The 13,662-nt window shown below is 36.8% G+C and overlaps 2 protein-coding genes across 2 annotated transcripts; one reads left to right on the top strand and one right to left on the bottom strand.

Annotated features, from left to right (window-relative positions):
* Window positions 1-2,085: 2,085 nt before the first annotated feature.
* LOC123306975 lies at window positions 2,086-2,814 on the bottom strand. Its single transcript, XM_044889176.1, has one exon. The coding sequence runs from the start codon at window positions 2,812-2,814 to the stop codon at window positions 2,086-2,088; it is 729 nt and encodes a 242-aa protein (XP_044745111.1).
* A 6,144-nt stretch (window positions 2,815-8,958) lies between these two features.
* Window positions 8,959-9,783, top strand: LOC123306974. Its single transcript, XM_044889175.1, has one exon. The coding sequence runs from the start codon at window positions 8,959-8,961 to the stop codon at window positions 9,781-9,783; it is 825 nt and encodes a 274-aa protein (XP_044745110.1).
* Window positions 9,784-13,662: the final 3,879 nt, after the last annotated feature.

Below are 13,662 nucleotides of genomic sequence, written 5' to 3'. Positions count from 1 at the left end.
GTTGATGCCTGCTTGTTTTGATTTTAGTTCTGTCAACCGATGTTAAATTTGTTATCTAATAACTGTCTGTTTTCCGGTGAGTTTTTTTTTGTCCATGTGAGATTTGTTACCATTTTAATGTAATTTTAGAGTCCTGAGGAAGGTCCATACCTGGACCGAAACGTCGACTGATGGAATAAAAGAGAAGATCAGAAAATTTTTTCATCCATTCCCATAACCCCTTATTCTAATTGTACGATATATTGGGAGTTAAATTACTTTGAATATTTAATGATTACACATGTTTCATGTCTCCTTAATAGAAAATTGAATTACTTATCTTTTAAAGGGGTCTCTACAGCTTTTGATGATTCAATGAACCAACTGTCAACTTCCAAAGTAGATAGTTATATGCAATCAACAAATGAAGGAAGTAAGTATATAATATTAGTGATGTATTAATGAGCAATGATTTTCTTGAACAGAACACAACTGATTTTCCGAACTCGTACAAGCCACAGAGCTTCTGAGAGGTACTTCGGTAGAATCAGGATAATATGAAATATGACAGGATATTTTATCGAATATTTGATGATAATACATGTTCCATGTCTCCTTAATAGAAAATTTAATAACTTATCTCTTAAAGGGGTCCCTACAGCTTTTAATGATTCAATGAACCAACCGTCAACTTCCAAAGTAGATAGTTACTTGCAGTCTAGAAATGAAGGAAGTAAGTATATTATATTTGTGATGTATTAATAAGCAATGAATTTCTAGAATACCAATACTTATGAAAGGATTTTCTATAGCATTTGTCATACTAGTACAAATTTATTATAATAATACTAGAGAATATTGCTCATAAATAGATCTTTATTTTACTATTCGCTCTACATGTTTCGCCTTACTGAGGCATCTTCAGGAGCTCTGAAATTTGGGAATTAGTTTTTACACTAAGCTTTTACGGTTCTATACATACTCGTCCAAATTTACAGATACCAAGCAACATAGAATATCTGGTCTCCCCGAACTGAATCAAAATTCATAAATGTTGAAACAAGTGATCAAGTCAACTGCCAATTTATACAAAGAATAGTTATTTTCCTATCAAGTGCGGAAAGTGATACTTGCCCGCACGAAACTGCCGTTGCCCGAACGATGCGAAGCAGAGTTCAAACAGTTGTTTTGATTCATCTTTTGATTCCTTGCTATCTCGTAAATTTCCATTAAATCTAACTCATTGCCTTTGTCCAAATTGTGTAAGAGCGTGACGTTTTCTTCCTTGTTAAATTCATGTTGGCTATCCTTAAGGTGTTTTCCAAACGCACTTTTGTCGTTGCTGTTTCTGACATATTCCGCCGTTCTGACGCCAATGGCTCTACATGTTAACCCTATGTAAAACTTATCGGAAGTTTTACAATTTAGTCTATATACCCCATTCTTCCCATTCAAGTATCGGGGTTTTATCCTTGCAGTTCAGAAGCTGACTGTACAAACAATTGTTGGCCTTGAAAACAATCTCTATGCCATGTCTTTTGAAAACTTTGGCAACAGAATAGCACATGTTCCCATAGAACGGCAACGAAAACCTCTTCTCATTAATTATGTTTCTCATCTACAGATGAAACCGGATCATTTGTCCTATTGTGAAGTTTGATAAACTTTTTCATTAAGAGTTTGTCGACCAAATCTGGGCCGTAGCCATTTGCTTTTGCAATATATTTAATTATTTCCAATTCTCTGTAAAATTTGTTTCTATCTACAGGCAAACTCAGCAGTCTGTGTATATACATAAGCATTCAAAACAGCATTTTTGTGACATGCTGGGTGGTTGGAACTCTTGTTGATAACTGTCACAGTTTGGGAGTCCTTTCTATAAATATCCATGAATATCCTGTTGTTCTCTAATGTTAGTATGAGGTCTAAGAACGTCTAAGAAGTCCAACGTGAACTAGATGTTCTTATGTATCGAATTAAACAACTCTAGCAAAACCCATATAAGATCTGTGCTGCCAGTGAATATTATCAGGATATCATCCACGTACCTATAATACCTAAAGATGTGACGGATTATTGGTGCTCTTAGATTGAATAAGATCTGTTCTATTTAATCCATAAAGAACTCTGATAATAGGGATGATGGGGTGCTCCCATGGGTAATCCCTCTTCCAGTCTGTAATCTTGATTGTTGAACTGGCAGAAGTTTTGTTTTAGTGACAATTTAAGCATGTCTATGATGTCCTTCTTTAAATCGGAGTTGACACCTTTCTTCAACAGTTCTTTCTCTATTAATAGGATGCATTCCTTAGGAGGGATCAATGTAATCAGATTTTTTGCATCGAGGGAGATAAGTTTTGCATTATCCGGTATCTGCAAATCCTTCAATGATTCCGCCAATTGGCCACTTTTCTTTATGCTGTATTTGGGCTCCAATTCACTCAACTCCTTTAGTGCATCGTTCACAAATTTGCTGACCCTGTAAGCAGGTGTGTTTGTGTAGCTCACAACAGGTCTTATTGGGATGTTGACCTTGTGCAGTTTTGGCAAACCATACAATTTGGGAACTCTTGGATTCGGATGGATTAATCTTTTATATTTACCAAATGTGTTCTCGAATTCTTCAGATACCTTGAAGTTTTTTATTCTATTGGTCAATTGTGATGTAGGGTTGTAATTCAATTTTACAAAGCCATTCTCCCTCATGAACTCCTCGACTTTTCTTATGTAGAGATTCCTTTCCAATATTACCATACAAGAACCTTTGTCCGCTCTTACCATAACTAGATCGTTATTTCTGATTTTCCTCTTAATACTATTGAGGTCTTTCTTCATCTCCAATATTTCACTACTTTGTTTTTTAACTCTTTTCCTCTCATTAAGGAAGAGCGTCTTACAGTCAGTACGGATCTCAAAGAGGAAGGTTAGTATTCAAACGGAACACAATGTTGGGTGCAGGCGATACAAATTTCCAACAGTATTTCATTTTATTGCCCTCGAAAGAAAAGATCCATTGTGGTGCCCACTTTGAAGAATATAGTGACAACATTGGAAGCATTCCTTTACCTTAGGCAAAAACTGTTCAATGATTATCACTTTAAATATATTCTCACTGGGGCTTTCAATCAAGATTGTTTAGTAAACTTTTTTGGGTACATTAGAGCACATGGAGTAAAGAATACTAACCCAAATGTTGAACACTTTATTTCATCATTCAAAACTTTAGTTATTAATAATTTCATGTCAGTGCATTCCTAGGGATCTAACTGTGAGGAAGATAAAACAGGGAGTCGTTGTTTGGACACTTTGAAATCTTTCCTGCAGGAAAATATAAAATCCACATAGGTCTTTGGCAACTTTTTTTTTTCTTTTCCAAATTATTCATGCATTCTAAGCTTTGGCATGCTGTTTTTGATTTCTATGGCTGACTCCCAACAAACATTGTGTCCTGTTCGGATAATGTTGAAGATTTCTGAACATATAATAATTTCAACTGCATTTTTTTTATGTTAATGTATTTAATATTTTTAATTTTATGCTTTATTAGCAGGCTTTAGTTGTGTTGTTCTGATGAGGTCAAATGGGACCGAAAGCATGGACAGCATCTACTTTTTCACAACAAAATTGTAGTATTTATTATAATTATTGTCAATTTTATGCTTTATAAGCAGGCATTAGTTGTGTTGTTCTGATTAGGTCAAATGAGACCGAAACATGGACAGCATCTACTTTTTCACAACAAAATTGTAGTATTTATTATAATTATTTCAATATTTATAGCTTTTGATATTGCAGAGTGGTATATAATAATTAAATTGCATATTTAATTTTTTTTTGTATTGATAGATTTTTGATTTCAACTTCATTTCCTATGAACAATATTATTACTGTTTATTATAATTATTGTCTTACGGAGATATGTGACCCTATTGACATTTTACCTCTGCTCATATATTCATTGCCATAATTATAGCTTATGTATTTCCATTTTTTTTTCCTGTGCTGGAAATATCAATATATGTATATTTTTCATGGGAAGTTTCATTTCTCCTTAAAATTCGCCCTAATAATCCATATTATTCTATCGACGTCTAAAACACCAGTGAATGGGCTAATTTAAATTTCGCGCCATGCGATTGCAGTTTCCTGTTATACCGACATTACTCCCGGTTAGTTGGGTGGCAACCGCATGGGGGCGTTGAGGGCGGGATAAACTGTATTTTTCACCGTAGAACGTGAGTGTCAGATCTATTCTACTCTGTAATCTATGTCAGGAAGCTAGGGCAAGGAAGCAAAACTGTTGGCACTCATCTTCTGACCGCTACCGCCGTACTCTGTACCGACCATTTGAGAAAGTAATATCAGGGTTATTTCGCATAGGCATGACTTTCAGGTACGATTTATTTTCTGGTTAACTGATGTATTGACCAGTGTATTTGTTGAAAATTCAGCCCCTCCTCAACGACGCCACTGGTAACTCTCAAAGAAGTTACACTTGACAGCAGCGACGGCGCAGCCCCCTCTACAAGATGTCACATGGTCGAGTTTCCGCCATTTTTAATTCATTCTCTTCACGGATTACAGAGTAGAATAGATCTGACACTCAGGTTCTGCGGTGAGAAATACAGTTTATCCTCGGCGCCCTCATGCGGCTACCACTCAACTAACCGGGAGTAATGTCGGTATAACAGAAAACTGAAATCGCCTGGCGCGAAATTTAAATTGTTTTAGATGTCGATAGAATAATATTAATAATAAATATTATTCTATCGACGTCTAAAACGAATTTTAAGGTGAAATAAAACTTTTCTCATGAAAAATATACGTTGTAACGTTTTCTTCGCTTAATTAAAACGTCCAACTTATTGAAATTATTTATTAACACTTAATACACATATAACTCACAAACTAACTATTACACTACTATTTATTTCTACTCTTGTTTATTTCCACTAGTCGCTTGCACTGTAACTGTACTTGTACTTCCTACCTGCTCCTCCGCTGGGCTTATATAGGCGCCGGAAACATTCAGGTACCTTCGCGAACCTTTCGCGATTCTTCCAGAAGGAAGCGACCGCCCTGGTTCTCGAAAGGTCCGACCGCAAGGGCCGGACTGGTTACACTGTCCCCTCCTTAAGCCTGTTCTGTCCCAGAACAGATTTAGCGAATTTCTCCGAGGACCGTGGCGAAACTTGCACTCATCACCATTCCTACAGTAGCCATTCTGATGGAAGTAGCACTCCACAGTTTTTCCAGGCTCCCTGGCCTGCTTTGGGTTGAAACTGCACACCAGGATCCGTATACCAGTCCCCTGAAATACCACCTCCAGCATGCTTCGCACAACTCGCCAATTTAGCTGGTCCAATCCACAACCGAGCTTGGGAACAGCTAATTTCCTAACCCCAAAGCGTTGAAGGTCTTCTTTCAAGCTATGCAGTGGCGTCCATAGATTCTGATAGGTTGGCTTCTGATAGGAATGTTGCTTTGTGACTAAGTAATAAATGAACCGACCTTCAGCCTTCAATTTCAAAACTTTCCCGATTCTTGGCTGCTGTCGCAATAGTTGTTCCTGACGTCCAAATTTATTTCTGAATACTCTGGCTATTCCTTTGCTCATACGAAGGTCCTCCGCTACGCAATGAGCGATTCTTCCAGAAGGAAGCGACCGCCCTGGTTCTCGAAAGGTCCGACCGCAAGGGCCGGACTGGTTACAACATATATTGATATTTTCACCATAGGAAAAAAAATATGGAAATACATAAGCTATAATTATGACAATGAATATAGGAGCAGAGGTAAAATTTCAATAGGGTCACAATAATTATAATAAACAATAATAATATTGTTCATAGGAAATGAAATTGAAATTAAAAATCTATCAATACAAAAAAAAATCAAATATGCAATTTAATCATTATATGCCAATCTGCAATATCAAGAGCTATAAATATTGAAATAGTTATAATAAATACTACAATTTTGTTGTGAAAAAGTGTATGCTGTCCATGCTTTCGGTCTCATTTGACCTCATTAGAACAACACAACTAATGCCTGCTCATAAAGCATAAAATTGAAATTAAAAATGAATAAATAATAATAATAATAAATAAATATATACACATAAAAAAAAATTAAAGTGAAATTATTATATGTCCAAAAATCTTCAACATTATCCAAACAAGACACAATGTTTTCTGGGAGTAGGCCATAGAAATTGGAAACAGCATGCCAAAGCTCATGAAGAATGGATGAATATTTTGTAAAAGAAAAATTTAGTTGCCCAAAGACTTGTGTTTTTTTTCTCAAAAATATTTTTTGCTTGTAACTTTATGGGATCTATCATGTCTGGATTGCGATTTACCAACAAAAACTTGAAAAAGTTGGAAATGTTTTTATCGGTTCAATTCGCAATCCGGGTAACCTGTCGACACCACTAGAATAGAGAACATCTAACTATAGTTGAACACAATACTTCATCTAGCCCATGGGATGGGCATTTTCAAATTTGAAAATTAAAGTTAGATTTCAGCACATTCTTTAAGTATCTAGACAGATGTCTCCTCTCACAGAGACGAGGCATTAAGAAAAATGGATTGTTGAAAGATTGGCGAAATAAAAACTCTACATACTCACCTGAGGTTACTACTGAATTCTTTTCTTTCTTCTAATAATAATTTTATGGCAGCCTGATTATTTGTCCCTTGGTCAAATATGGTGACTATAAAATCCAAACCTATACTTTGACGTTTTTCAATCAAAACTTTCACCATATTTTTCAAATCCACAGACTTCATAGGGCCCTGGCTGAAAGTGAAGGCAAGGGGTTGCTTGTACTGTCTGCAATCCCTTAAAAAACATTTGCATGATCAACCTTGCCATCCTTTCTGTCCCATCGTCCTGTAGACCGACAATTTTATCAGCAACTCTATCATAAATCAAGTTGGTTGCCAATGAAAATTCGTCAAAGATAAGGGCACAAACTCTATCTTTACGAGATTTCATTTGACAAACACTTTCCTTAAGTTGCTGGAATATATGACCATTCACACCAGGATTGAAAATTAATTTTTCCAGCAGCCGTGACAATGTTCTCGCAGAAGGTAGGCAAAATAGTTTGCAGAGAAGTCGATATGCCTTGGGACTAGCTTTGTATCAAGCCAGTGAAAGAACTTTTTCATCTAATGTGAGTCTCCAGGCTTTTGAATGAAGTTTTTGATTGATCATTTGGCATTTTATGAAATGAAATGAATTTTTGTGCAGCATCTAACCTTTCCTGGAAACCTTTCATTTGATACTTCTTTTGGTTCAGTCGGTCCCTGCATTTGCGTAACATGTCGTACAAGATTTTTCTCTCTTAGATTAGGCTGCATTTTTCTTTTACACTTCAATTTACTCAGTACCGAAAACCCTTTACCTGAAGAAAGAAATGTAGTAGAATAATAATCACAGTAATAGGATTCAAAATTGATTCAAAGATGTTCTGGGAATTGCATGCAGTTATCACAAAAGTTCTGTTAATCACACTTGCATATAAAAAATGAACAACTGAAAAATAAACAATAATTATAAATATAATAAATTTGATAAATTTCCAACCAATTGGCCATAATCCATTTTAAAATATAATAATACTAGAGGATCTTGCACATAAATGGATCTTTATTTTACTATTAGCTCTACATGTTTCGCCTTACTGAGGCGAATTACTGCGTAATTCTTCAAGTTTCCTCACAGTTCAATTTTCTCGATAGTTCAAAGTTACAAAACCTAGGAATCAACTCTTCCTTTATGCAAGTTCTAACCAGATACTGAGTTTTATGTTGCAAACTTTGATAGAAAGTCTTCTGTATTTAATGGCCATGTTCGACGTGCCGTCCATATATGTATAATAAATTTCCAACCAATTTGCCATAATCCATTTTAAAATATAATAATACTAGAGGATATTGCACATAAATGGATCTTTATTTTACTATTCGCTCTACATGTTTCGCCTTACTGAGGCATCTTCAGGAGCTCTGAAATTTGGGACTTAATTTTTACACTAAGCTTTTACGGTTCTATACATACTCGTCCAAACTTACAGATACCAAGCAACATACAATCTGTGGTCTTCCCGAACTGAATCAAAATTCATAGATGTGGAAACAAGTGATCAAGTCAACTCCTAATTTATTCAAAGAAAATTTTTTCTGTTTTCAAAAAGGTTTTTCTATATTCATATGTCGTAAACGATAAAATGGACATAAACTGACATTACATGACATGACGTATGTCATATGGCGGGTGCGTTCCGATACAAGTAACAATAAACATTTAAAAATGGGGAGGTAGTTCAGATGGGATTCAACCTGGGCATTCAAACAGTTGTTCTGATTCATCTTTTGATTCCTTGCTAACTATAAAGTTGAGACGCTCAGTAATAGGAAAACTAACATTCTGAAGAAAAAACTGGAACGTCTACGAGTCGAGAAGGCAAATAGACTGAACGGGGTAACAACTAGAGAAGACACAGACCCTCCTTTCAACTTCCATCCAAATACAATAAATCTTTCGTCAATACCTTTTTCTGAAGGAAAAATAAAAGTTTTAAACTTGTGTCTTGAGCCCGTTTGCAACAGCCGAGAATTCTCTGGAGAATTCTCTACAAAATTCTCGCAAGAAAACGGCAGAGATTATTTAGTACGCAACTCAACAGAGAATTCTACTGAAAGTGCGTATGTTACGGTACAAAATTCACGGCGCATGAAATCTCGAGTAAATTTTCTAGAGAATTCTCGGCTGTTGCAAACGGGCTTTAAATATTCTATACCCAACCAATCTAATAAGTAGTTGAAGACTTTTGCAGTGAGTGTGGATGCTGTACTGGAAAAATTAGGTTTAGATATAAACATTAAAAACGAGATCCGTACTGACTGTAAGACGATCTTCCTTAATGAGAGGAAAAGAATTAAAAAACAAAGTAGTGAAATATTGGAGATGAAGAAAGACCTCAATAGTATTAAGAGGAAAATCAGAAATAACGATCTAGTTATGGTAAGAGCGGACAAAGGTTCTTGTATGGTAATATTGGAAAGGAATCTCTACATAAGAAAAGTCGAGGAGTTCATGAGGGAGAATGGCTTTGTAAAATTGAATTACAACCCTACATCCCAATTGACCAATAGAATAAAAAACTTCAAGATATCTGAAGAATTCGAGAACACATTTGGTAAATATAAAAGTTTAATCCATCCGAATCCAAGAGTTCCCAAATTGTATGGTTTGCCAAAACTGCACAAGGTCAACATCCCAATAAGACCTGTTGTGAGCTACACAAACACACCTGCTTATAGGGTCAGCAAATTTGTGAACGATGCACTAAAGGAGTTGAGTGAATTTGAGCCCAAATACAGCATAAAGAACAGTGGCCAATTGGCGGAATCATTGAAGGATTTGCAGATACCGGATAATGCAAAGCTTATCTTCCTCGATGCAAAAAATCTGATTACATCGATCCCTCCTAAGGAATGCATCCTATTAATAGAGAAAGAACTGTTGAAGAAAAGTGTCAACTCCGATTTGAAGAAGGACATCATAGACATGCTTAAATTGTCACTAGAACAAAACTTCTGCCAGTTCAACAGTCAAGATTACAGACTGGAAGAGGGATTACTCATGCGAGCACCCCCCATCATCCCTATTATGGATTACTTAGAACAGATCTTATCCAATCTAAGAGCACCAATAATTCGTCACATCTTTAGGTATTATAGGTATGTGGATGATATCTTTTTGAAAACGAAAAAAAGTTTCTTTGTATAAATTTTCAGTTGACTTGATCACTTGTTTCAACATTTATGAATTTTGATTCAGTTCGAGGAGACCAGAGATTGTATGTTGCTTGGTATCTGTAACTTTGGACGAGTATGTATAGAACCGTAAAAGCTTAGTGTAAAAACTAATTCCCAAATTTCAGAGCTCCTGAAGATGCCTCAGTAGAGCGAAACATGTAGAGCGAATAGTAAAATAAAGATCTATTTATGTGCAATATTCACTAGTATTGTTATAATAAATTTGTACTAGTACGACAAATGCTATAGAAAATCCTTTTATAAGTATTGGTATTCTAGAAATTCATTGCTTATTAATACATCACTAATATAATATACTTACTTCCTTCATTTGTTGGCTCCATATAACTATCTACTTTGGAAGTTTACAGTTGGTTCATCGAATCATCAAAAGCTTGTAACGTGGTTTACTCGGAGAAACCTAATCTCGAGCGCCAGCTATTCTTTTCAATAGGAAGAATAGCAAACCTACCAGAGTAGCTGCTAGCCGGAGACAGAGCTCGCTGTTGTCTAGGGTGGTAGCGACAACAAAGAAGTCAAAATCGAATTATGTAAAAGTTTATTCACACCTTCGGAAACTAATTATATGTACAAGGGAGATATGTGTAGGTATGAAATATGAGTGATTCTATTAGCGAACATACATTCGGGAAATCCTATCCGGTCACGAGCACTTTATGAAATTTATACCGGGTGTAGTGAAAAGTTAAAGGTTCAATAAAAATGCGCCAACCAGAACTGACGGAACGAATACTAAGGACTTGCTATACGGTATCGGTATGTAGTTGTATTTCTCCGGAAATGAAACACAACAGGGCGGATCTGTTCGAGACTTTTATTCGCTACCCCAAGGGCTATAACGCACCATGACTGATAGCGAAGAAAAAGTCTATTTTTAGCGCAACTACGGGATTTCACTGACTACGAGCGGTATCTCTTATTCTCTGCCCCAAGGGCTATAACGCGCCATGACTGACAGTAAAGAAGAGATTTCGGATTCAACACTTATGACGCGGAACGCGGACAGGGGGGTTGACGGGACTTTCCCTTCAGTACCCCAAGGGCTTACGCGCCATGACTGATAGCGAAGGGAAAAGTCAGACTCGCGAAACAAGGTAAAAAACGATAAAATACAACAGAAAACGATACAGTACAGCAGTGTCAAAGTTAAAGAAGTAACGGCGTAGGTCTAACAAAGAAACTGAACGGTACAGACGGGGACCTACCTCCTTTGTTTCAAGCACTCGCGGGAACTCAAAGGAAAGAAAAGAAAACTAAAAAAAAATTAATTCTAAGTAGCACTGATGCAACACAAAATAATTATTCTTCAACGGCGAAAAACGGAAAACTAACTTAAGTAAAAAAAAGAGCTGAATTTAAAACAGAAGTCACCACGTTAAAAAGCGAAAAATCGAAATACTGAAGTAAATTCAAAGAGTGAGTCGAAGAACTGAAGTAAAAGTGACCGTCGCGGGGGGAAAATTTGCTTTTATAGGCAAATCCCCTCTCACGGTAAAAATCTGAAAATTCCAGAATGCGACAAGAATGAAAAACGTCGTCAGCTCCGGTTTATCGCATATCAACAGATGAAAAACATCGAAATCTTCAACGGCATGTAAGAAAAACAACGTTAAACACAGATAAACGGTTTTTTTTATTTACTCTGCCTGTCGGAATGAACGTACTGAATATTCGAGAATTAAAATATTTTCAAAGACGGAAATTTAAAACGAAAGAAATGCATTAAAATGAATTCCAATTTTCCTCAGAAAACTGGACTTCATTACAAGCTGTAGAGGCCCCTTTAAAAGATAAGTAATTAAATTTTCTATTAAGGAGACATGAAACATGTGTAATCATTGAATATTCAATAAAATATCCTCTCATAACTACAAATACCTGTTCAAGAAAATCATTGCTCATTAATACATCACTTATATTAAAGCCATATTTTCGCGATTAAGACGCGTGAAGCGTCTTTAAGCGGTGCTATTCGAGCGAATAAGTCATGACGTCAGTCTTTAAGACGCTTTAAGCAGAACCTGGCGGTGTCTGGAGAGCGCCTGTGTCGTCTCAAGGGGAAAGAAGGGAAGGAGAAGGGACAAATAAGTTGTTTTTGATTGAATGTTGTATGTGCCTGACCTAAAAATAAAATTAATGACATCCTTCCCACATATTTTTTTTACTCTCTAAACTGTGTTCTCATTCCCAAAAATGTCTAAATTTGAAACAATAAATTTAAATAGGTTTCTGGTGGAGGTAGATGAAACCACAGCAAAATCCTGTGTTCAGAAAAATTATGAAAAAGCAGTTATACGTATTAGCAACAATTTAAATGTAAGTATTTCCAGTATACTGAGGTTTTAGAAATGTATGTATTTAATAGTTCACTGTTGAACTAATATTCATATTTGTTTTCTTGGAATTCTTGCCAAGATTCAGAGCAGGTTATCTATGATTCAGAGTCAGCAACAGCCGGACTAGTGAAAAAAAAAATGTAAGATTTGGTCTGAATTATGTCATTATGAAGGAAATTATTTTCATGAATATTTTAGGTTGGTTTTGAGAATAATAGAACTTGCACAATATGGTCCACCAAAAAAAAAAAACAGTGAAATCGATATAGAAGCTACTTCGTTGTTCCTGCAAATGCGACAAAGCTTGTCGAAAGAGTTTGATGATCAAAAAAACCCAAAAAACGTGTTATGGCAACGGATTGCTCAGACCCTCAATGAAAATGGTTTTTTTGTTGGAACAGGGTGTGAAGGAGCAGAGAAATGTAGGAAGAAATTTGCGAATTTGCAAGCAGCGTTTGTTAAATATAAAGATAAGAAGCGACAAACTGGGCAAGGCAATGTTACAAAACCTCCATTTTTTGACGTTTCCTTCACCAGGAGATGAAAGTTACAAATTTCTCCTCCAATTCTCTACGGCAAGACTATTCCACTCGTAGAGGAGGCCAAATATCTAAGCATTACCCTGGATAGGAACCTTCGATGAAACTCTCATGTGGAAAAAGTCATCCACAAAGCCAGGCACTCCCTATGGGCCTGCCAAAGGATTTGTGGAAAGACTTGGGGGATAGCGCCGAAGCAGCTCCGCTGGCTTTACGTCACGGTGATCAGACCATTGATCACCTACGGCTGTATCGCCTGGTGGTCCTGCACAGAATGCGTTCTAATCCAAAACAAATTTTCGAAACTCCAGAGAACAGCATGCCTCATGATTTCAGGGGCATTCCGCTCTTCTCCAACTGCGTTCATGGAAAGCTATAAGACCTTCCTCCCCTTGACATTTTTGTCCAGGGAGAGGCAACACTAGCAACCCACAGGCTCCACCACCTCACCGTAAATGAGCCTGACAAACTCACTTTCGTGCCCAGTCGTCTTTCAGTCCAACTGGAGACAGACGAGGTGATGGGCATGAGAACTGATCAGATAATCACTAGAACCAGCACGGATGGAACCTTCAGTCTCTGATTCCAAGCAGAGACGAATGGCTCCGTCACAAGGAATTCTATCTACAAGGACCTTGCTGGTTTACTGATGGCTCCAGAACCCGTCAGGGATCATCGCTTTTTGGCCCGGAAACTAGTATTGGAATTTCCAATTCCTTAATCAGGGACCGAAACAACAGCTGGATAAGGCAAAAGGTCCTGGAGTACTGGCGCAACCGTCCTGGACTGCGTCACTCGCATAGAGCTATTTCAGTGCCTCCCAGCCCATACACCGGTCATTGGCTAGGATTTTCTAGAACAAATCTGAGATCTATTATGGCGGCTTTCACAGGACACTGTAGACTCAGAGCCCACCTCAAAAAGCTTAGCATCGTCAATGACCCGCTCTGCAGA

Source organism: Coccinella septempunctata, chromosome 2, assembly GCF_907165205.1.
Source record: "Coccinella septempunctata chromosome 2, icCocSept1.1, whole genome shotgun sequence".
Lineage (NCBI taxonomy): Eukaryota > Metazoa > Arthropoda > Insecta > Coleoptera > Coccinellidae > Coccinella > Coccinella septempunctata.
Note: the sequence above shows the minus strand (reverse complement) of the source record. Positions and strands in the feature narration are given on the sequence as shown.